General features: G+C 34.8%; 2 protein-coding genes across 2 annotated transcripts in view; both read left to right on the top strand.

Annotated features, from left to right (window-relative positions):
• LOC137398112 (E3 ubiquitin-protein ligase rnf213-alpha-like) overlaps nucleotides 1-23192 on the top strand; it is a 29553-nt gene extending 6361 nt beyond the window's left edge. The window contains exons 5-22 of the mRNA XM_068084221.1: nucleotides 217-325; nucleotides 1049-1170; nucleotides 2141-2224; nucleotides 3714-3828; nucleotides 4608-4800; nucleotides 6715-6894; nucleotides 8356-8487; nucleotides 10645-10768; nucleotides 12634-12790; nucleotides 13344-13512; nucleotides 14050-14109; nucleotides 15938-16077; nucleotides 19024-19152; nucleotides 21187-21262; nucleotides 21293-21387; nucleotides 21472-21598; nucleotides 22385-22501; nucleotides 23175-23192. Coding sequence (XP_067940322.1) covers nucleotides 217-325; nucleotides 1049-1170; nucleotides 2141-2224; nucleotides 3714-3828; nucleotides 4608-4800; nucleotides 6715-6894; nucleotides 8356-8487; nucleotides 10645-10768; nucleotides 12634-12790; nucleotides 13344-13512; nucleotides 14050-14109; nucleotides 15938-16077; nucleotides 19024-19152; nucleotides 21187-21262; nucleotides 21293-21387; nucleotides 21472-21598; nucleotides 22385-22501; nucleotides 23175-23192 — 2147 coding nt within the window. The remainder of the gene's footprint in view (nucleotides 1-216; nucleotides 326-1048; nucleotides 1171-2140; nucleotides 2225-3713; nucleotides 3829-4607; nucleotides 4801-6714; nucleotides 6895-8355; nucleotides 8488-10644; nucleotides 10769-12633; nucleotides 12791-13343; nucleotides 13513-14049; nucleotides 14110-15937; nucleotides 16078-19023; nucleotides 19153-21186; nucleotides 21263-21292; nucleotides 21388-21471; nucleotides 21599-22384; nucleotides 22502-23174) is intronic.
• A 1062-nt stretch (nucleotides 23193-24254) lies between these two features.
• LOC137398111 (E3 ubiquitin-protein ligase RNF213-like) overlaps nucleotides 24255-25712 on the top strand; it is an 87038-nt gene continuing 85580 nt past the window's right edge. The window contains exon 1 of the mRNA XM_068084220.1: nucleotides 24255-24333. Within this exon, the coding sequence (XP_067940321.1) occupies nucleotides 24264-24333 (70 nt within the window). The 5' untranslated portion in view covers nucleotides 24255-24263. The remainder of the gene's footprint in view (nucleotides 24334-25712) is intronic.

Raw genomic sequence — 25712 nt, 5'->3', positions numbered from 1 at the left:
GAAAAAGGTAAAAAATTGAAGTAAAATTTTTAGTCGAACGCCCTATGTAAAAATTAATTTGATTGACTTGCGCTGTTACTTGGAAACAACATTTGTAAACAGAGCCATGTGCATGGATAGATCTCTCAGTTCATCAATTATAAGTTTCGAATAAATTTCAAACATTTTCTTCTGAAGAGGTCTACATGTTGTAAACTTATCGCAACTCTATTGCAGAAGCTGTTATGGATTGGCTTGAAAAGCAGAAGCAAGTGCAGCAAGCTGCTTTCGAAAATGCCAGCAATACTGAGGATGTTCTCTCCAAGGTCATCAAAAGCTCTTTAATGTTAGTATCACTCGAATTTAATCAGCTTGATTGTATTGTTATAATTTCTCACCACTGTTCAGGGAATATTGTGTGTAAAAGCACTTCTGTAAGTTATGACATGTGTGCACCTGTGGTATTTGTTGGCATCTTAAGGTTTTTATGAGCACACTGCGTACCTTATATACGCAAACAGTTTTAAATATGGACTGGTTATATTATTACAATAATGGAAGTTGCTATAGCGTTAGTTGTTATTGATTTTGTTTTAATAATATTTTTTGCTATTATATTATCTTATCGATTATCTCCAAGTTTTCTAGCTGATGTGAATAACAATGAGCTACAACTTATGTCTTGTACACATCTTTGTAAATTACAAATAGTAATAAATAGTAAAAAAGCTATGCTATTAAAATTACAAATTGTACATTACCATTCCAATAAATAGTAAAACTTATCAAACCTGAATCACACATGTCATAGCTTATAGATGTCACACGTCAAAACACATGTCATGTGTGCGTGTACATGCATCAGTAACATGCATTAGTTGTATTCCAGAAACATGCATAAATTTGGTTGGGTATATATACGTTCTATTTATATACATTGTACATGCCTCCGCTGTTTGAATGATGTAACATAACAAATCTTTTAATTTGCTGGTTGGCTTCTTCTCACTTTACAAGCATCTCTCTTGTCCTTAGGTCTTAACAAGTCTTTGGTTTGCATGGTTTCTAGGCAGAAGTCTCTGAAGGAAAGTCTGGACACTCTCTGGCATGAATTTATTGCTGATACAAGCAAAAGTGTCAAAAACTTCCTTGGAGTTCCTCAATTGGCCTATGTTCTCAAGAATCTGAAAGGTACATTGTGTGTGGCAACAAAGAGCCCATATGAACATACTGCAATCGAATCACACTTGTTCAGACGTCGTTTTCTTGCCTCATGTGATAATTCATCACATTTTGGACAAAATACTGGGCAGCTTCTCACTTCAAATTAATAATGTAGTTTTCTGTTATCTGCGAAAGCTGCCCGAGTTGATTGAGAGCCTAATAAGTGGACAAAACTTCAAAACTAGAAGCAGCCATTTTCACTTGAATCTCATGTACTCGCAGCAAGTGCAAAAGATTTATAATAATTTCTATTCAGTTTTTTTTCTGACATTCTCAACTATTTAAAACTATTTGTCAAACTCGTTTGGCAAACTCGCCAAACTTGCGAGTGGACCTTGACACATAGATGATCATAATTATGGGACAGCTTAAAATAAACATGTTATTTGTTAACAATTCATAGTTTGTTAAGTATTTGTTAGATGAATGATGGCAATATGCACATCAATGGATAGTACACATGACTATTATTAAACATCATATATTAAATATGATGTTTACCATTTTATTTTGGTTTTGCTGTAACATAACTGCATCCGCGTATGACAAAAAATCCATGTGACATGTGACATTCCGAAAGTGAATTGATGGCCTTTGAATTATTAGTAGCGGCATAATATTTAGTTGACAACCCCTAACTATTCTATCGCAAAATGAAGTAATAAAATTGGAGTCCAAGAAATCTATTATATTTTGTGAGAATACTTTTGGTGACAGATAATGTCTAGAAAACTTGCCTCTCAAGCATATATAGTATGTAGGCCTATTGTCTGAGGTGATAAAAAAAATTGAGCTTATGCTATAAATGATAAAGAACACGAAAACTTACTAGGCTGTCCCATAATGGTGATCAGCACTGGATCAGCTTCTATGAGATTGTCATAGTCCTTTTTGTAGTTAGGGATGTTACATTTTATCGAGGTAAGTTGTATTTCAGATATGAGTGGAGATGTAACGGTACCGAGAACTTTACCTGCATGGCTCGAGAGGGGTAAACCAGTTCTCGTCGCCGTCCCTAAAGGTATGTTTTGATCAAGTTTTTGCGATTTTAAAAGTTTTCTTTCTCCTTTTAATTTTGCTCTATTGCTTTGATGGGTTCTTGTATAGACGACCACTGGTTTTATGTTCGACACTTGCATCACATATGAGCTTCAGCTGTGAGTCAATAAGTGTCAAACTAGTTGACTGTATCGCGAACTAAAGAAAAATCCGCCTGTAACCCCAGATCTACAGAAAGTGGTTTAGTATATTGTAAGAATTAAACATATTTAATAAAGTGGAAAACACCATAAAAATAGATGACTTACATATATTTCCACATACATTCTTACCTTTATATACGAGCCAATGTGTTTTGGGACTGAGTAATTTGTTTTGGGACCCAATAATTGCCCCAATAATTGCTCCAATAATAATAATAACATATCTAATAATAATGTGATCAGGGACCAAGCTCTTGTGTCAATTCATTCGCCTCTCAAACCGATTTTTTCTACATAAATGACTGAATACAAATTAATCTGTTCCCATGCTCTAAAAAATTACCCTAAAACTTTTTATTTGCTTTAATTCACCACCTACGCTTGCAAAGTAACAAATACTTACCTAGCGGATTATGATCTGGAATAAAATGTAACATTATGTACAGTACTGTCTGAAGTTCTTACCTTGGTATCTTACATTATCTTACATTTACGCTCTTACAGGGTCTTATCTTACATTTGGTACGCTACGGTCTTGTGACGCTGCTTAACGTAAAATAAAGTTTAAATTCAACTTAAATGGATTTACCTTACTTAACACACAATTAAAAACAAGTTTTAATCTTATGCTGATCTTAATTTTGTCAATTTTTTCATTTTTTGTTATTTTCTTACGGCTTGGCTCTTATTTTGCTTTTCGATCTCGCCTTCACTTTTTCCAGTGAACTTTTTTCTAATTTGTTCAAACAGATCCAACAGGAAAGACTGAGCGATGCTGTTTTCATACACAGCCTCTCACATAATCGGCCACCTAACAGCCACATTAAGAACCGTCTCGAATGCTCATTTCAAAATTGTCTCATATCTCAATTTGAAAATTTGCTCAGAATTCGGCTTACATCTCAAATTTTTCATGTGTCTTTTCAGGTATGACTGTATTCTGGTAGTGCTCTAGTTTTCAATAGTTTTTCAAAATGACACAGAATGCCTGCATATTTTAAGTGCTTTTGACTAAACAAAACTCAAAGTATTGCATGTGTAAGTTGGTAGAAAATTCACTATTGTAGCTAAAAACCTGAGCTACCGACTTTTTAGCAAAAAATACTAATTTGAGGTTCCTTCCTAACCAATCTTGTCTTTCGAATGGGAAATCTGGACACTGTTTCTGTTCGATCCTCATCAACGATATGATGATTCTATCGGTCATTTTTGTTGTTTTTGAAAATAACAACCAACAACCCAGCATAAACTGAATCACAGCTGAGCTACAGTTGCTATGAAATGGGTTAACGATCATCTCAATTTTAGAACAAACGTTCCAAATGGTGTTGACAATATATGAAACTGACCGAGAATTTAGAAGTCCAACAAGGAATGAAGTACTCATCTGCAACAAGACAACAAGACAACAAGAAAAGATGAAGTAAGATAACTATCTCATATTCCCAGAAGTTATTATGAGCTGTTATGAAGCTGAAGACGGGAAGTTGTCATGAATATAAACAGAAGAGAAAATTATTTATACATGTAGTTCTAATGGCATTACTTGTCCGTGCTTTGCTGACTCACTATTTCAAGATTGCTGCAAATAGCAAGGTGCCGATATTGTTTGCATCTATTTAGACTAGATCTACACTTTAAAGACCATGAATGGCATCGGATTTGCCCTGTTTGTGCAAGTCTTTTGTTTAAAGATAATTTACTCAAAACTTTTGTTGATTATATCAGAAAGTATCAGTATTTTTTATTACTTGCGATGGTTTTCGATGTTTGTGGTGATGTGACTGCCAGGTTGTTTCAATATTGCAATCCATAAAATGTGATCACAATTAATCTCGTATCACGTGGATGATGTATAACTATGATATCTATAGTTGCAAGAGACAAACGGAATAGAGACGCGTAACGCTGCAACTTGAACGCAATATCCGGTATCAACTATCGCAACGATAATAAATATTGACGTCATTTCGCACATTTTTTTCCTGAACATTTTGATAGCGATGAAATTTTGTCAATTATTAGTTTTGTCAATTAACTTTTAGCTATTCAATTGACATTTATGCTGAATTATAATATACCATTTGAGCTACAAAGTATTCTCTTCAAATACCTTTCACTCAATTCTAACTTGACTTACTCATCTTTTAATACTTTCAAATTGTAGGTTGGTCTGTTCTTAAATCGAGCTCTTCATGACAGATTCTCATTCTACTGCCTCGTGAACTGTCATCTTCTCAAATACGATGTCTGTCGCATCATTGAGAATCGTCTCAGCAACCTTGCTGATCATGAGGTAGACAGCTACGGTCTGGCATTCATCTATGCTGAAGAAGCGAGAGATGCTAGAATCAAGGCCTACTTGGACAAACAGCTGGTGCGCAACTGGCAGCTTGCTGATGACTCCAAACTCCAGACCTATGTTCAAAGTGTTCTGCGTGTTCCCGAGTCCGTTTTTAAGACAGCCTGCTGTGTAGATAGCCAAAGGTGAGATACAGAATACAACTTTACTTGATGAATGCATGGGTAATAACAAAAGTTTTTGTTCAAAAAACTTACTTTTAATCAACATATACAACATTTACTATTGTAACTTTTACTTGAAGGTGTTTGTTCATTACTGCGTGCTGTGCTACTCCCGTTTACTGTGTTTATTTCTCTGTAATTCATACCAAACCTGCTGCATTGCCTACTACAGATCTATACTGATTGCAGCAGTCTTGTTGGCTATATGAGTTCTTATATAAGCATTTTTTTCTGACAAGGCTTCAGATTTTTCTCATGGTATGGTTTTACGCATAACGCTATCTGCAGTGTTTAACGTGAAGCCAAGAAAGATCGGCATGTTTTTCAAGTATGTGCCAATTTTTTTCCAAGGTATTGCCAATTGAACAGTTTAGTGTATTGGATAAATGGATGTTCGCAGAACTGGAGATTGTGAGTTCAAATTCAATTTGCAACAAATTTCTCAATCTTAAAACTTTATCGCTATAGTTGGGCAGACGAATGTACGGACAGACAGAGCGACAAACATTGAGATTTATAAGTTGAGATGGATAGCCAAAGAATCTTCTAATTGGTTAAACCAGGCCTTTCTATTTTGAAACAAATAAAAAAATTGAATAAATTCATTTTGAAGATGTTTGTTTTATATTCTCATTGTTTTACAAAAAATTCTCCCTTTTGGCGCAACTTAGCCCTAAAATCATACGTAAGACACGACTAAAAAAATTAATTGTGCTGGTTTTGCTGTCAGTGTTTTGTTTGATTGTTCACCGAGACTTAAAACTTTGGGAATTCCTTTTATTTTCATGTATAATATGACATTTAGTATACCATATACAGTCAAACATGGATAACTTGACCTTCACGGAACCGAGTGAAAGTGTTCGAGTTATCAGAGCGTTCAAGTTATTAGAGCACTGTCACAAGTCCATGTATTTATTAGTAGATACATGTACATATACAAACTTTAATATAAATCAAAAGCGTGAATGGCTTGTTTCAAATTAAATGCTTCTAATGTAAAGTTTAAAATTTTTTTTATCAGAAGTTATAGATTTTTCTATCACTTGAGATTCGTTTGTTGTTTTATGTAAGTAATGTGACTGCCAGGACGTTTTCAGATTAAAATTGGCAAAACTTGATCGCTGTTGAAATGCTCCGAAGAAAAGACATCTTTTTCTTTTGTGCGTTATAACCAAGATCAATTTTTCCGATTTTTCTTGAAGTTTATGCCAAGGTTACCTCGCTTTTTCTAGCCTTTGTAGGACCATCGCTAAGTGGATGTTTGGTAAAAATCAAATTTCACCAAACTTTTAGAAAAGTCGTTGACGAAAATATTTTGCTGATGATGGTAATAACGATGCCTATGAACTACTAAAAGTTGAGGTTTATCTCTATGGCTTAGAATAAAGTGATATTCTAAAGCCATAACAACCGTCTCGGTAGCCGTTGGGCAAAAACTTTTCGAGTTAACGAAGTTGAAGTCATCTGAAGCAATTTATCATTGCGTGGGAACGGACCAAACAAAACCGTTCGAGTTAACAATGTGTTCTAGCTATCCGAGGGCGAGTTACCCATGTTTGACTGTATATATATATATATCGCCCTGACATATAATGGACTATGCTGATTTAAAATTTTCAAAACCAAGGTGTAGCCTGCGCTACCAATGTCTCAAAGTAATATACCATTGAAACTTGACTACTTGATAGTGATTATAGCTTAAACATTTGTAATTTATGTTTCAAGATCATTGACACGTCTTATTCGTTCCTCAAGAGCTGGTGTGGGCAAGTCTTTGCAGCATAAAAACCTCGTCCGTCGACTCAGGTCAATGAGTGATATGCCTGGTAAAGATGTGACCATCTGCTTGCACAATTTTGTAAACACTGATGACATCATTGCTCGCCTGACTGAAGAGTTTCCTCCATCACATTCTTGCCAGCCTTCCTATGATACCATACATCTAGACATTGCACACGAGGTAAATAAAGTATAGTGAATATATATATGTATATCTGTAATAAATATATATAATATATACATATCTTTATATATTTATTTAATGTTTTATATACCGTAAATTACGGCCTTTGAGTTGGAAATTCGGCACCAAATTTCAAGCTTAAATCCATCCTTGACTTTTACTATGACTTCATGGCTTGAATTCTCGTTAAACCCAACTTCAAAAAGCCGTCACAAGACAAAGTTACTTGATATGACGGGGATTTATTTATAAAATAGTAAAATACTAGTAATCCTACTCAACATGAGATGGATGAAACACAAAGTCCCATTCACCATTCAAATTGTCATTGCTAGGATTCTTCTGGAATAACGTGTTTTTTCAAATTTATTGCTTTTTGTAGTGTTTTCCTACAAGCCCACATTTTGCTGATCTATGTGACACGTCCATTATTGTCCATTCATCCTTTTTCTTGAACGTGAATCACAATTCCTGATTGAAATCTATCTTGCGGCATTGTGTTTCGGTTAAATATGTACAATGTTATCAGAGGCGGTAGTTTCGTTCTATTGGCGATCAGGCCAATAAGATGGTACATTACCATTTCCGGGCTCTGCATCCTCACTAGAACTATTCTCTCATTTTTTAATAAAATTGTTTTAAAAAATTAAAAAAACATGAAAAACCCCAAAAAACATTGGTGTTTTTTGAAAGCCATTGCTTCAGCTACGCATCGCCAGTCTCTGATGCCAACAGAACCGATAGCCATAAGGCGATTTGAGCCTGTAAAAAAGTCGACTTATATGACAGGTACATGTCAAAGCCAGGATTTTTCAACCAAACTTTAGATCTCGACTTGATCGCCGGATCTTGTTATACACCGGATCTTGTTATACACCGGAATTTATCCATATCCATAACATATATATAATTTATATAGTTATACATGTATTTATATAATATATATATTTATATAATATATTTGTATAACGTACATGTATATTCGTATGCTAAAATATTTTTTAGTATTCATCACCAATACATTTCTAAGAAGTTAGCTTATTGCCTGCATCTCAACCCATAAGTTTTGAGCTTAAATTTAAAGTCTGCAAAACCCTACCATGTTGAGCTACAGGAAAAATATTGGTGTTACTTTTTGTCTCAAACTTCACAAAAAGATTTGACTGCATTTTTTGGATAAGTACTTTTTGTTATATTTTGTATCCATATCTGGACCAGAATGCAGTTTTTTGGTTTGGTAATGAATCGAATAATTTGGTAATATATCGAAATTTTTGGTAATACATATAAATATATAATTTTTGGTAATATATCGAAAGCCAATATTTCCACAAATTTGAGTGTATAGTTAGCTAATGAGAGCATGAAAATGTTGCTAGAAATCTACAAACGTTAGAGTTCACCAAACATTTTCAGTATTTGTTTATATTTTTACATTAGTTTGAAATGTTTCTCCAGGTTGAACATGGAGTAGATGAACTGCTCTTCAACCTGGTCATCTTGAGAAGCATTGTTAACAGTGAAGGTGTTGTTTGGCAAGTCAAGCAAGAGCAGTACTACATAATCGAGTGCATGCCCTTCACAGCTGAGGTGGGTTGTAGCTATTCAGCTAGCACACTTTGTACATTAGTGGTTTTGCTTAATTTACTTGATCCTCCTACATTTGAACTTAATAAAGGCATAACCTTCGCAAATTTTAATAACCTTTTCACAAGTTTTCTGTATATTTGAATGATTCTTGATTTCACCTTATGACGCTTTGTATGTGTATAAGAGACATTTGATAGCATGTGTACACTGGTACCTCGCTGCTTGACCTCTTCCTTGAATCTGTAATACAGAAGTTATTCGCTTATTCATATGAGGGCTAAAATGAGTCTCCAAGTTAAATTAGAAAACATATTTTTAATAATTTATAAAATTGATCTTCATAAAGTTGTTCTTAAGATGAAATAGCAGATTGTTTCTTAGGAGCTGATGCAGCGAGTCTTTGACTGAGCTGTTGTTTAATTAATGAAAAACTAAATAAGTTGCTGTCTTCATTATTAATTTAAGCCATTCTAAACTAAATATACTTTAATATAAAGTTGGAATATATAAATGATTACAGTCTCGCACAAAATAGGGTTTTTCTTGGCGTGTTTGAAGCATTTCTTTAGCCCATTTGGATCCTAGCGTATTTGCTGGTGTACTTAGAATTATATAAAATAAACTCACCGGTAATCGAAAAAAGGAAAAAAAGCAAAAGTAAATAATAATTGTTGTATTTTTTGGTCAAAAATGTGCACACAAAAGTGTATTTGCTAATTAATATGTAAGGCATTATTCATTCAATGTAAATGCGTTTTTTATGTCTCCTTTGAAATTTTTTTTTCTGGCAATTAAAATTAAACTCTCATTATCAAAATGCTTTGCTTTTGATTTTTTATAAAACTTAAAATATTTGTGTATTTCCCAAACATTATGAAAACTATTGAAGGTAAAGTGCCTTCAATAGTTTTCATAATAGGTAAAGTACTTAAAAACATTTAATACATAATGTTTTCAGTGATGACGAGTTTGTTAGAAAATTTAATAACTGCTTTAAACACAGATCTACACCGCTACATCTGTCGCCTACATTTCACGAAAGTTTGGTTTGTCTTTTTAGCAATTGTAAATAAAAGTACAGTAATCCGTCACTACCCTGAGGTTTAATTAGCACAGCTTCAGTGCTTCATGAGATGAAAATTATTTATTGAAATGTTTCAGAAAAGTACATTTAAATAAAAATGACAACTTGAAACAAAATTGCATAAAATGCATAAATCTCCCTCGTACTCTGGCACAATGAGATCCTTGCAATAGCATAATCGTGATTGCAGTCACTGCTGTTCACATTTTTTCTTTTTACAATTTGTAAAGTGTAAAGGTGTGAAATGCTTATGACACGCTTCATCATGTCTCTCAAAATTCTTTAAAAAACTTAAGCATAAGAGCAAAATGTTTTGATTGAGGGAAAAGTGATTTTATCAGATACGAGTTTAGCAGTTTCGCTTTCGCAGATTTTCGCTGAAGCCTGGTTTCCATATGACGGCGCAATGATCGTGCGCGGCCAGTGATCGTACGCACTGCATTTCTTGGGCTGCGATCCAGTGCTTCCATAGCGTGCGTAGGCGACATGCTTGCATTGGACAGGGTGGGAAATTTCCTTACTTTTTTCGTACGGGAGACCGATTTCTTCGGAAAAGAGTCCTCCGTTGCGACCTTGCGCTGTGATATGAAAATCAGGCTTACTCTTTCGCACGGGTGTCCGATTTCTTCGGAAAACAGCCCTCAGTTTGAAATGTGGGATAGGTTGAAAAGGTCGAGTGGCGTATCGTGGGATACATTATCGCGCGCAACCGTCGCAAGGATTCATTCTTTTGGATCCTTGCGATCAGCGTACGCACGTCGTGCGTTGACGTTTCCACATCACAGCCGGCCTACGCACGACATCGTGCGCCTTGTTGCGCACTTTGCGCTGTCATATGGAAACCAGGCTTTAGAGCGGTGGTCCCGATCCGATTAACAACAAAAAGTGAAAGAATGCTGTAGGTTACTCTTCTTTTCATGATAATATTTTGAGCAGCTGAACTGATGTTACCATGTACCGTGTAGCTATCTATGTACCGTGTAGCTATCTATATGTTATAAAGTTCATCACCAGATACTTTTTGGGCCTTTCGTCACCCTCCCTGCCAAATACTACCACATTCAATGTTATAGAATGGATGCCATGGTGCCGGACAAACACAGCCCAAATCTGCGCATGAGGTCATTGACTTTTTTCCCACCATTCAATGCATCACTCCACAAGAAGCTTATAAACTGTACCTAACTCAGCCTGATGGTGATTATTCTCATTCCTTATTAGTCAGAATTAAAAAGATTTTTTCCCAAGTCATGCAGTTTGAAGCTAGAGATTTTTAAAACACTGTGTCGTGAATTCATTGCAAAATAAATTTACATTCCTCCAGTAACTATCTTATGTGTGTCTTATTTTCAATCCACTTATAATTGCCTTAGAGTAAACTGTGACGGTTTTGAGAATATCTGAATTCTGTAACTACGTGGTGGAAGAGAGATTTCTGTTGTAACTTGCAGAAAGTTGCATTCACTTGTCAAAAGTCAACTTGATAATCTATATCTATATTTCTCAAAGTATGTCTGTATGTCTGTCTGCACTCCAGCTAGAGCTATTATTAGAATGACTGTAGCTGGACAACAATGCTGCCGCAATTTCATGGAGTACCGTCATTAGAAGCCTAGCAGCTTACTGGAATTTTCCATTGGCAATGTGCCAGGCTAATAGCTTGTAAATTATAGTTGTTTGACAATGTTTTAAAACCTGTACAGTTGTTTTTATTTTTTTCTCAATTTATTTCAAATACACAAAACACTTCTCTCATGATATGTGGTTTAAAAGCTCGAATGGGAAATGTTATATGTTAAATACAATTCAATTTTCTGTCCAGACTTTTATTACCCGCGGGTAGCACAGCTAGTATAAATATAGTTCAAATGAAATTCAACACTCTCTGACTAACTCCTCTAATTTTTTCAATGGCAGCATGAGATATTAGATCTATGCAAAAAATTATCTGGTTTAAATCCACCATAAACATTGCTCACAAAATATTCTCAAATAACAGTATTTTAGTATTTTTGTTAGAACTAGCTGTGGAACATCTCCCAGCTGCGGAACAAGCATTCCGTATTGTGGTGACGACTTCTAATGCTATATCCTGTTCCTGTATTGGCACCGTAAAGCGAAATTGTCGCATATTGTATAGAGCAGTATAGAAACCCACAATGATTATCTAATGCAAACATCCCCCTAGTAAAAACCATCAAAATTTTATAAAGATACTGTACATGAGAAAAATTAGTAATAAAATAGTATGTTAACCTTAGTAACTAGAGATATATACAGTAACTTTAGTGTATTTAGTGGTTATGATCTGCAATAAAATGAAGCAATAGAATGTAACATTACAAATGTATTGTTTGGCTACATTTGTAACCGAATGTAACATTGGTACATAGTATCACTACCGTAGATACATTCTTATCTACGGCAGTTTTGTGATGGCGGCGATTACCTGTTCGTTTTTGAGCTTTTAAGAGCTTGTAATCACATTTCCACATATTTTGCACCTACAACTTTTGATACCAAATAACTGTAATATGAATTGTGTTGCAAGTCAACCTTTAAATGAATTTAATTTACACTTGAAGTTAATTTATACATGTAGTATGTATTTTACTACACTGAGCTTTAACGTTGTCATTGGCTAATATTCTATTAACTATCCGTTTTGATTTCATTTTCACTATAGCTTGAATAACCCCTAATTGAAAAAACGAGCATCGTATCTTTTTTAGGCGTTGTGAGAGGGATTTTAACGACTGCCAAATTTTAATTTCGAGCGAAACTTTTGTTGATATCGTATGGCAAAAAGATTTTGTATGACGTGGACGAAAAAGCAACATGTTCTACATCATAAGAAAAAACAACGTATAACATGGTAACCGTTGGTGCACTGTATTATCTTTAATGTACTGTATATGTACGAGATTGGCTTATGTATACACATAAGCCCATTTCCCATATCATTGGCAAGATTGACATGATGATGAGAAAATGCTGCAAATGCAAAAAATGATCATACCAATATTTTAATATACTTGTATTTGAAATTGGTTTATTTTCAGCCAGCTTTATTGGATTTGATCGTGAGGTGCTTAAAGACGAGCGATGGCAGCTAGTACTCAACCATCTTAACTGTAAACAAAACAAGCACCAAGATTTTTCTTTTCCACCAAACGCTACTGTTAGCAACCCAAAAGAAGCCATTATACTGCTCCTTCGGTAAGTGTATGACTTTTATACTATCTTTGGTTTTACATTTACAGAAAGAAGCGAGATAATTGTTTTATCCTCAACTTGTGGGAAAGAGTTTGTTGTACTTCATATGTGAAGGAAATATCCAGTAAGAACTTGAATTCTATTGACTGGGCTTGTTGGTGCTGTAAAGCTGTGTGCAATTGGCTAATTTTTTAAGCTGGATCAGTGAATCATTCATAGCAATTTTTGATTATTGGCTAACTGGAAATTTACCAAATAATCGATAGAAATTTAGTCGTTCATGTTTAATTTCACCAAGAAGGTTGACCCTATGATTAAGGCAGGCTGATTCTTATTCAACATCTAATGAGCTCTGGCTAGATTTCAAAGCAATCCGGTACCCTTATGTTACGTTCAAGCAATTGTAGTAGGTAAAACATCTTCAAGCGAATTTATTTATATAGAATAGCTTTTAAGATCCACTAGCTCACAATCCAGTGTGCTGTTCTTATTATGACTTTTGTGGCTGAGTCATTCGTCACCTGAAACAGTTGTCTAATGCAATGAGTCATGGCAGGAACTGCGGACTCCTCGATCCAACTTGGTCAGAGTTGTGTCACTACGTAAACTTCTTGAGCAGCCAGCTCACAAAAGTATTAGAGTCAGCATTCTGTGGAGCAGCTTTTAAAGAAGAGCTTCCCGGTTTTAAGACATTTGTCATCAATTTCATGCTCAAAATGGCTGAGGTAGGTTTCTCCTTTTTCTATTTGATTCTGTTATCAAATTTTGTCAAGTATTGTGAGGTTAGCTAAACCTGTCTTGTTTGATGTTATTCACTCTCTAAGACTGAGCAAAATTAGCTGTTGGTAGATAAATACCTCTTCGTTTTCACAATATATCTCATCGGCAGAGGTTCAACTATCTAATCTACTGATACTGAGTATTATGGACTATCACCCGAAGTTTGTAGATAATCAATGCAAAAGAACTCTACAGAGGTACAGAGAAAGTTTATTTCTAAAACAAAAAGCAAACACATTAAGGTCCTTCATAAAACTAGTCATAGGTTCTTTTGTTTCCCTTCGTGAAGGATCAGTTTTCCCATACGTAATTTTATTTATTTGGTTTTCCACTCTGACACCATTTGAGTTCAATAAAACGACTTGGATATACCCACAAATACTTTTCTACTTGCAGTTGATAAGTTTTAATTAGAATCACATAAAGTGCATTATATGTGTTAGCAGATGTAGTACAATATGGTGTTGTTTTGTATTATACAGGATTTCGCTACAAGGTCTCTCAAAATAGCTGAGGAAACACCTGGTCGCAACATTCATGAGGTAAATAAGCAATCACACTTGGCTACTTGCAATTTAAAGCTTTGACCACATTTGTTGAATTTTATTACCCAGCAAGAGTAATCTAGGCGTCACATAGCCTGTCTCGACAAACCGTTGTTTTGCGGAGTTGTTCCCCCGTCGAGCGGGCCAGCAACACAACAGCTTGTCACAAGACGTACTGCACCTGATGTATCAGCTGCACTGAAAGGGAGTTGTTTTCTTCCGTCTATGCGGCTTGGCTGCAATGTTATGGCGGTTGCTCCATTGGTAATTATAACGAATTTTGCGCAAAAATTAATGTAGAAAAAATAAGATTGCAACGTTTAACCAGCGACCAGTCCTTGCGGTAAACTTTAGTAGAACTTGAGAACTTAGACAACAACAGCGACTAAATATGTCGTTATTTGTGCGCTCAGTCAGTTTTATTTCTATTTTTGTATCAGTCAGTTTTATTTATTTTTATTATTATTAATTATTTTATTTATTATTTTTATTTTATTCTTAAATTCTACGTTTACAACAGAGACTGGTCTTTGGTTAAACGGTGTAATCTTATTTTTTTCTACATAAGTTTTTGCGCGAAGTTCGTTATGATTACCAATGGAACGACCGCCATAACATCGCAGCTAAGCCGCATAGATGGAAGAGAACAACTCCCTTTCAGTGCAGCTGATGCATCAGGTGCAATACATCTTGTGACAAGCTGTTGTGTTGCTCGCCCGCTCGACGGGGGAACAACTCCGCAAAAACAACAGCTTGTTAAGCTTGTCAGCTTGTTACAGGCTAGGCGTCACACTGGCTGCCTGATTAGCTGATAGGGCAAGCAGCACTTTCAACAAGCCTCTCCATCTTAGTTTGATAGATATGTATATTTATTGCAATGGTTAAAGTGAACTATTATGTTTGTCTGACAATTTTTGCACATATTATTTCAGTTATCAGTTCATTTAGCTCATATATCAGTTCATTTGGCTTAGGACTTGATCAAACTGCACCTAAAACTTTATGCTCCGGACAGACATGGTTATACACAGACAGACATGTCATACACGGATAGACAGTTAGATAGATGATTATATAGATGTTAGATGATGATATGTATGTATGATTAGGTAGACTTTATACAATATAACATAATTTGTTGCTTAGTTGGCTGGTAAGGTCTATAGAACTTCCATGTGATAACTTTTAGTTTTGAAATGTCTGCAAATTATCAACTGCTCATACCCTGACAGTCTAATGTGTTTTTTTTTGTGGTGGTGAACCACAGGTAATATGTATGTGCACAACTATTTTCAAATGTTGGTAAGCAGATAATTAGGTGTAAAAGTATCAGGCTGGTTAGCCGAATGTCACGAGTTCGAATCCCATATAATGCAATATTTTCCAAACTTCCAACTGTGACTTCGGATGAACAAACATGGATGTTGTTATAGTAAAGATTTAGCAAGGTTGATGTAATAGCTCCCAATTATTGAGCGCTAAATTTCCTTGTGAAAATATTTTTCTGTATTGCAGAAATGCATTTGCAGTAATTGAAAAAAAATGAGCTGAAAATAATTTTACAATTAATCAGTTGGCTCTCATTTGCAGCTCTAACCAGTCCATATTCTTCTGTAGATTTATTGGTTTTTGAGTATTCTCTTACTTAAGCGAGGCATTTCATTCACTCTCTGAAATTCTACGGTAGTACCTTAATGAAGGCATGCCTTCACCCAGATTTTAAAAGTCAGGTTCTAACATAAGCTTTTGACCATGCTCTGCAGCATGAAAATCTCTTACCAGACATGTCTATTTTGCTGATAAATAAGTACATTACGTTTCAAAGCTAGCGTCTGGTGAGGCCAATGACTTGCTTGAGAATCTGACCATGAAGAAGACGTGGGAGCGGTCTAACTATCCGTATCTGTTCTTCAATGAAGATGGAGAGTCTTTCACCTCGCTAGGATTTGATGCCCGAAGAGGTAAGTTGACATACCGTAAAACCTCTGTTTGAATGCCATGGCACTCTATTTTTCTACCCTTTCTCGATATTGCCATTTAATTCCAGGTGGCGTTCAAATAAAGGGTGGCGCTGTAGCATTGCCTAGCTTTTCAGATTTTTGAAATGATAAATTTAACCCTTTTACAAGTGAAGCGATACTAATGTCACCTATATTTTACACTGTTTTTCCGGCGATTTGACACTAATGCCGTAGATCTCAGCATTGTTTCTAAAAAATCTTTTATATATGCCGAAGTATCAGGATGAGTGCAAAAAGCTACTACCTTGATTATAAAATGTTAGCGTGGTGCTGCTATTAAGTATTTCAATGGTGTCGCTTTCAAAGTTTTAAAGAAAAAACGTAAAGCTTCGTAGTTTGAAAATGGACATAAAAATTTTATTTTTTAAAAGCATTTTTAATTTTTTAAAGTTAGAATACACCAAACAATGGCTGCTATTACGTCGCATGGTGTTTCTGAAAAGTATTCTTATAGTTCATCAAAACATTTTAAAGTCTTCCGGTATGACAGTAAACCGCATTATGGACGAATCTGAAAACAATGAATATTGCTTTAGACATTCGTAACTTTGAATCAATGTAATCAGCGTAATTTTGATGAGTATATTTTAGTACTACTAGTATTCTATGCTAGTACAAAATTCTAGTCACTAAAATTATGGCTACCACGAGCAACAACGCGAAAATTTTTTATTGTCATTAATGTAAACGAGTCATTATTAACCGTTTCGCGGGCGAATTTTCAGGACTATATCAGGCCCCTGTGGGCGAATTAATTTTCAGGAAAATCAATTTTTTTTAAAAGGTTTATACACTCTTTTGTATGTTATTGTGTGCATATATCTATGTATAAACATGCATATGTATTATATTATTATTAAGAATACATGTATATGTCCAGATGTATATATATATATTATTAATGAATAAAAATGTACGGCATAAAAATATTTATATATGTATGTAGATCTACCAAGATAAATATATATGTTGTATATCTTTTTATGATACAAGTGTACACTTTAATAAGCACAATTTCTGTACAATATGTCCAGAAGCATTCTTTTTACAAAGGCCTACATCACAGTCTTTGCACCAGGTGCTTATTCTTGTCTTTTTGTACCTATCACACAGCATCTACTGGAGTAAATACTAGACCTGTCACTACGACAAACTGATGAATTGTAGGAGATTTATCTCTTTTTATATTGGTAATATTCTTCCAGGCACCAACATCACCCCACCAACCTCATCATTATTACTGCTACCAGCTTTTTCATCAATATCACTTCCAGATGTAAAATAATTACAATCACAATTTGAACCTGATTCATTGTCATCTCTGGCTACTAAATATAAAAAGTCACAGTCAGCTGCGATTCTTTTAGTAACTCCGGTACTAGTACTTGATGTATTAGAATGATCACGCAGAGTTCTCTTAGAAGTCGTCATGGCAATAAACTAAAATAAAACTTTCGAAGCTTTCAGTAAATAACGGCTAAAACAGAACCAAAAAGAAAAAAAAGAAAAATTATTTAGAAGTTTTCTAATTTTTTTCGAAATTTTTATTCATTAATTACTGCTAAAAACGATCGTTTTGTGCAAATAGAAAATTTTTTTAGAGGCTAACCGAAGCCAATATATCATAGCTTGCTATCGATCAAAAAGTAAACAAAAAATGGCATTTAGCTAACCAAAAGCCGTAATAAAAGAAATATATTTCTCTAGCGACAAAATTGTCGTTCTGCCCATTTGAAGGAGTATCGCGAAGCGACAAAAATGTCGCTTTGCCCGCGAAAGGGTTAATACTATTTTGACATTTTTTTACTGATCACTTTCTATTATGGGTTCATAAAGATAAAAAAATGTGAGATTGGCAGGCAAATAGAGGTGGTGTTCAAATGAAGGTGGCGTTCAAATAGAGGGTTTGTGGTAAATTATAATTCAGTGTCATTTGATACAAGTTAACAGTTACAATCTTTTTGCTAATAATCAAAACCTGATCTTTGTACATTTTGATACTTGAAATGTTTTTAAATGATTGGAAGGTTTCTTACTAAGTCCATTGCAAGATTTGAGATTACAGGTCAGAAATAAATTACCAAATAGTAAGCGGCGCGTGTGATCTTTCTTTACTTACACACTTTTAAAAAGAAAGTTGGACAATTATTCCACTTCTGCAGTTTTTTGGCAGTTTAAAAACCTTGATATATGGTTAACAACTTTGTATGATTTAATGGTAGTCATTTTTTAGCTAATGTAAAGAAATCGTAGATTTTGGCCAGTCTAACGACTGTTGTAATCTAGATACTTTATTATTGCTACTAACTCTTGTGAAGTTTTAGCAATGACGGATGTTTGTAGGTTTACCAGTATATTTATAAAGTAATTATATTTGTACAGAATATACAGGTGAACGTTATTACAGGCTTTGCTACTGTTTCATAGCGGAATGGTGTTCTCTATCTCTTTTTACCGAGTGTTCCTCTTGCCTGGTTTGTGAGCCATCATGCATCTGGCTGGCTGGTCCTGCAGTTGTATCCACTGGGCATATCCATCTGCCTGGTTGATGCAGTTGGCTGGTCTGTTTGGCATGCCCAGTTGGCTTCTGCCACATTATTGTATGACTTCTTTAAGCATCAAAAGTGAAGTTTCATGGGATATTTTATTTATTGTTGCTCTAGCCTTGTGTGACGTTGCTGCTGCAGCGTTTGTAAATGTGCTTGGTCATTGTATTGAGCTGGTGAACATAGTTGGATTCAGTTTAAGACGATATATTTTTACAATCTCTCAGCTGTCAGCTGTGACAGCTGAGAGATTGTTATCTGACCAGATAGTACACAGATGCCTACATAATAACTTTATCTAACCTGACCTATTTCTCTTAATTTCTTTATTTAGCAAAGCACAGTCGTGGTTATGCTCTGTTCAACACAAACACCAATGAAATGTTTCCGCACCACAGCATGTCTGCTGACCTCTATCAAGCATTGCAAGCCAACCAGGTTCCTATTTCTGAAAACTTTGACCATCTTCAAAGGTAATAAAAGCACTGAAATATTTTCCTTGATTTTGTTAGACATAAGCTTTATTGCATGAACCATGTCTACACAAATTGTCAAGGACAGTTATAATGTTCACAAATTTTAATCATGACGTATCCAGTCATAAAAAGCCAATAAACATCCATAAAAAATGAATGTCCAATCAATGTCCATAAACAATCAATCAACATATTGCACATAAATTAAATGTACACATAAATTTACATGTACAGGTACCACATTAATTACACATTAGTTGAAAATTAATATGTAATTAACCTTGGAATAGGAATAAAAATAAGGACTTTAAAGTTGTTTTGTAGTCTTAATGTTAAACTGTGCTTAAAGCATGATGCTATGTAAAAGTAAACAAACAAGCAAATAAACAGAAATTTGTAAAAATTGTTTAATAGAGTCATTAGTCATTAGCTTTATTGTATGAACCATGACTACAAAAATGATCACTTTTGCACCAAGTTGACTTGAAAGGCTCTCATCAGTTTATTCATCTTGTGTTCATCTATTTCATCTGACATCGTCCAGTAATGGTGTACCAAAAAACATTGTATTAACTTATCAACTTTTGATCTCAAATGTGACATATTGAACGTCATTAAGAACCGTGTTTGTAAATGTTTTGTAAATGAATGTTGTAAACGTCTCAATCAAAAGTTTGTTCTAAAACCTGCTCGCCCTTAAAAAAGACTAACAGTATTTGGTTGAACAACATTGAATAATACGGTTTGATAAAGTTTCACTCTACATGGTCAGCCTTTAACTTTACAAGCCAGCACTAATATTAGCAAAAGAGTTTCATGAAGTTGGGAACAAACAAATATGATTTGAAGTATGATTTTTTATCAGTCATTATTAGCTAGGCTTTATTTGTTTTGTTTTTCATCCAGTTTTGGCGTAAGGTATTTTCATAGAACCAAGAATTTGAAGAAACAGTTCACATGCCTGATTTTTTAATAGAACCAATCTCTGTCTTTTATAAAGTCAACCTCATTGTTATTGGCATTGTTATAAATCCTTTATGTAGAACCACTTTATGTAAGTTACCACTTGTCAAAATTCATTCAAATATGAAGATTTCATTTTCAAAATCAGCTATTTCGATGTTTTCTTAAAATTCAATATTTTTGCTCTGATAGAATGGTCTAGCCTCAAGTTTTAGCATGAGGCATTTCTTTTAGCTCAAAACAAATTATTTTCAATATAAAACACCATGTATGAAAATTTAATAGATTTGGTTTCAAATCCAGTTATTTCTAAGCGTTTATCGCGCAGACACGGATTATGGCGATTAATGCGCAGACAGTTATTTTCAGCAAATCATCTTATTGGTTCAAAATAAATAAGTCGCGATCATTTTTGGGTCAACCATTTCGCCACAGAATTTTGCTCATTCTTAAAAACTAATTAATGGTGAATATTTCTGTCATATATAGAGCTTCAATTAAAACTAGTTTAGAATCATCAGAAAATTATACACAAGAATCAAGGCATTTGTTCAGCAAAAGCAATATTTATCATTTGTTTATATTCATACATTCTGTACATTCATACATACCATACTTTTCATACTATTAGCCGCTACTTTTTTCTGATGATTTGAGCCATGCGGCTTATATAAGGGTGCGGCGAATCTGACTTTTTCTTTCATAGCTAGGGCAATTTAACCAGATTCTCCAGTTAGTGCGCCTTTAGCAGTAAAAGAAAATACGAAACAATGCCTATTGCCTAGCGGTACTGTTCCGTTAGGCACTAGGTTAAAAAGCGTCGATTAATACGAAACTGCCGTTAGGCACTGCTCCGTTTTAAGCGGGAAAGTAGCTGCCGCGTTAAAACTCAGGACACTCTGCACCGTCCTGAGTTCTGCAGCCAATACAAAGGTGCGGCCTATGTATTGTTTTATTATCATTTTTTTGAAAATAAAGCAGATGCGGCTTATATAGGGGTGCGGTTTATAGTCCGAAAAGTACGGTATATTATATAAATATTGCTTAATTTGTTTAATCTCATTTCAGAGTGAAGCAGCTTAAAAAGCTTAGAAGCATTATGGCAAAGAATGTTGTGCTGCGTAAAGCAGTGGCGAAGAAGTCAGTTCTTGCCATTTTCCAGAGACCTGTAGAGACACAGATGTTCTCCGACACGGATGATCCTGACCCTAACTATGTGTTGACAATGGACAATGCCAAGAAAATCTTAGCTATTCATCAAAGACTCAGGTGAACACTAGTTTCATTCAATAGCTAGTCTTCCATATGCAGATTGTATTTGTGTGTCTGAAAATCTATGCGTTTATGTTGTAGAGTGAACATTCCTGTGATAATCATGGGAGAGACTGGCTGTGGCAAGACAAAGCTCATAGAATTTATGTGCAAGCTGCAGGTGCCCACTGAACTAAAGAATAAGATGAAAACAATGGAGATACTCAAGGTTAGGTTGACTATTTCTTAAAAGTTCAGTAAACCCTTTGAATTTCAACATCAATTTCAATGTATCCTGATTGTCACAATCAAGGCACTCCATACTCCATGTCTTTAGAGGGTTTGACATTTTTCGCCATATTGGGATGCCCTGGCTCAGTTGATTCAATGTTAAATAGTGAATACAGTCATACCTCGACGTATGAGTGCAGCAACATACGAGAAAATTGAGATACCAGCAAAAATTTTCTGCGGATACTTTGAAAAAACTTTAGTTGCAAAGAGACTGACAGAATAGAGCTGGATACAATAGCCGGTATCTACTATAGCAACTAGTGGCGTAATTTTAATTTTGAAATATCCTGGCAGTCAGATCACCTCAATCATAAAAAGCAACCGTAAATGTTAGAAAGTACTTATATAGTTTATTAAAACCTATCAAAACTCTTTGCCAATTCATCTTCAACATAGTCAAGCTGCAGCTTTCCAAAGCTTAAATAATGCATTTTATAAACAAAACATCTTTTAACCAACATTTTTTTTAAAGAATGATGTCTTATTTTCGCAAAAAATGTTTCCTTGAAGGGCTGATATTACATTCCCTCTGATCAAACTCATGAAGTGAACAATTAAATTTTATTTCTACGATTTTAACAGCAAAATAATACAGGTAATGCTAATACAACCAAAACAGCACTAGATAAATGCTATAAAATGAATTGCATACAAAAGTTCAGTAACTGCGTAGCCTTATATGTTTCATGATTGTAATTATAATATATGTTGATTCATACAGATCCATGGCGGGACAACTGAAGAGGATATTATACAGAGGATCAGAAAATCCCAGGACCTTGCTAAGACCAATCAAACAATCGCTGAAGATTATGCTAATCATTTTGACTTCAAACAGGTATTATAATAATAATAATGGCATCCTTCTGTCATGTAGTGACAATGCTTGGTAGTGTTCTCTAGTAGAGAAACACACCGCCAGGACTAGGTTTTTATAAGCTACCTTGGGTGGTCCTAACACTTATCAAGGTCTTCTTCTGGAACTGTCAGATTAACCTGAAGGGATACATTTTTGCAACACGTCCAGTCTGACAGAGCCAGGTAGCCATTTCACTTGTCCAATGTGCGGAGGACAGAGGTGGATCTTTAACGTGCCTTAACTGCCAACTTTAGTGTGGTACACAGGGCCTCCAAGTTAAGGTCTAGATCCGAAAGACCCAGCAATTTAGGGTTGAAAGCTTGCTGAGAGCTTTTTGTCAGATTGGCATTAAGCAGGGCTCGAACCACCAACCCCATGGTTGACAGTCAAAGATGATACCACTTTGACTGTCACTTTGAAACAGGTATTAGCATTGTTCATACAGTATTCTATTCTCGTAAGATTTACTTTATTGTATTATAATAAGATTGGTAATTTTAATTGTAATATGTAAATTATATTTTGAAAATTTTATTTTATTTTTTCATAAATTGAACGTGTTGAATTGACAGGCTTTTTACGATCTGACACTCGTAGCAATTTTTTATTAAAAATCTTTTCGTCTTTTTGACTTGACTGAGTGTGCTTTTAGCGCTACAAAGAGGATTAGTACGGTAAACCTCTAGTGTCTCCTTACACTCTGAAGTGCTATGCTTGTTCTTCCCATTGCCAATGTTGCTATATCATTTATTATTAATTGTACCGATAACTAGCGATCAAATCTTTGCTTGTTTATCTACCGTCTTAGAGTTGAGTTCCATTTTTTGTTTTGGTTACAAGAATGCTTGAATGATTGGATTTGGCATCAGTTTCTGAATGCTACTCTGAATTTACTTTCTTGCCGAGTTACGTTGAAAAAGTTCTCAACAAGTCCGCTAAAAGTTATAGAGACTGATAAGCGATAAAATGTTAGTGGTAAAAAGTTCGGTAAAATATTGAAAATACCTATTAAAGCTTAGCTTTGAGTGTGTTTTTAGTAAGTTAAACTTATTTGAAGTGAATTCCAAGTTTATGTTATACATACGACTGCCTTCAAGGCGAGAAATCTCTGCCGGTACATTATAATGTTACATTTTATTGCAGATTATAACCGCTAAATACAATAAAGTTTCTGTAGGTAACTATAGTTACTAAGGTTAACATACTTATTTGTTACTAGTTGTTAATATTGACAGCATTTGTATATAATTTTGATGATTTTTACCAGAGATGTTTGCATTATATAATTGCAATGGTGTCTATATCCCTACATTCAATTTTTTCACTTAATGATGCCAACCCTGGAACGCATCAAAATCTTATCTTTGAGGGTACACTGTATGCGTTGTTGCTGGACTTTCCTAATCTTAGCAACCCTGAATAACATTTAGGGTGTTAATACATAATTTTTTTATGGACACAGATGTGTGTTTATGTTTATATATAGAATAATGATGCAATACCTTCAAATAAAATAGAACTTGAGGAACAAATGCAAAGGAGTCTGTGAAATACAGATTTGAATGAAAAATGAAAATGAGTTTTTTCAAGCTACTGAGTACAGAAGGGTAAAACCGTCCGCAGCGGAAGCCAAATTTGAGTTTGAGCCTTCTTGTTTTTATCTACATAAAATATCGATTCATGATAGTTTTTAATATTGCTTCTATTCCTCTGTTAACTTGTGTCTAGGCACACTCCAGCGATGATTGAGAAGCTGAAGAAAGCTGGTCTGGGATATAATGTCAGTGAAGAAGAAACAATAGACAAATTTGGTAAGTTACCTGCAAAGACCTGCCAATTTGCTTAAAAACACCAGCAAAATTACCTGAAAACACCTGCCAAGTTACCTTAAAACATCTTTCAAGCAAATAATGTACTTCGAGCATTATGATAAAGTTTCAGAGCGTTGATAACTCCATCAGTTGATGCCATAAAAGAGCCACCAAAAATGTAACAGACTGAGCTTGGCCGCTTTTTTTAGGCATTTTTTAAAAGACCGGGAATGTGTCGAGTCTGATGACATATCAATATTATCATGGCTTACGGCCTTATTACTACACTAAAAATAAAATAATCACTCTCAGTAGTATTATTCTTCGATAAATATCACTGAAAGTCTATTGATCTACAATTAGTGAAACTTTCGTAGTTTCAATATTTCTGACAGAATTGCTATAAAAAATAAAGTTTTTGCAAAGCGAAGCTAAGTTCAAGGTGGGTTGTAAACATATTTTCTATTGTTTCAGTACATGCAGAAAATTGCTTCCTGTCAATGAACTACAGATATGTTAGGCTAATTTACTACTCACTAAGGGCAAAAGTTTTGTACGATGGTTACTAAAGCCACACCATGTGGCTTTAGTAACCATTGTACAAACTAAGTAAGCACTAGCGTTTGCGAATGACCAAGAGCCACACTATGTGGCTCTTGGTCATTCACAAACGCTTTGCCTGGCTGTACCACGCTTTGCCTAGCCGTAACATGCTTTGCCTAGCCGTACCATGCTTTGCCTAGCCGTACCACACTTTGCCTAGCTGTACCACGCAGGCTCATGGCGGCAAAAGAGTTAATACCTAGGGGATCAATATCCATTATGAACCATTAAATAGCCACAATGCAGTGACTAGCGAAGTTTCTTAGTCAATAGCAAACAAAATAGGAGCTAATGTTAGTGTTGCATGATAACACGATATAATTCGATATGACGATATATTTCAGTGGATAATTTTATATTTGGTCAGTTTTCAAGAAAATATGAATATCAAAGCCGATATTTTATCGAAATATCGGCTTATTTCATTTTGCAAAAATGGAGTTGTCTATTCTCTTCATTGTAATGAGGTGACAACTCCTGTTTTTCAACCGATATTAACCAATATCCTCTCATCGTTTATGTTAAAGCCTAACACTATATATCGAAAGAAGACAACTCCAATGTTCGATATTTTTCGATATTCGATATACAGTCAAACATGGATAACTCGAACTTCACGGGACCGAGCAAAAGTGTTTGAATTATCAGAGCGTTCAAGTTATCAGAGCACTGTCACAAGTCCACGTATTTACTTATTTATTAGTAGATACATGTACATATACAAACTATAATATAAATCAAAAGCACAAATGGCTTGTTTCAAATTAAATGTTTCT

This window comes from Watersipora subatra, chromosome 6 (assembly GCF_963576615.1).
Source record: "Watersipora subatra chromosome 6, tzWatSuba1.1, whole genome shotgun sequence".
NCBI lineage: Eukaryota > Metazoa > Bryozoa > Gymnolaemata > Cheilostomatida > Watersiporidae > Watersipora > Watersipora subatra.
The sequence above is the reverse complement of the archived record's forward strand: the minus strand, read 5'-3'. Positions and strand labels throughout refer to the sequence as shown.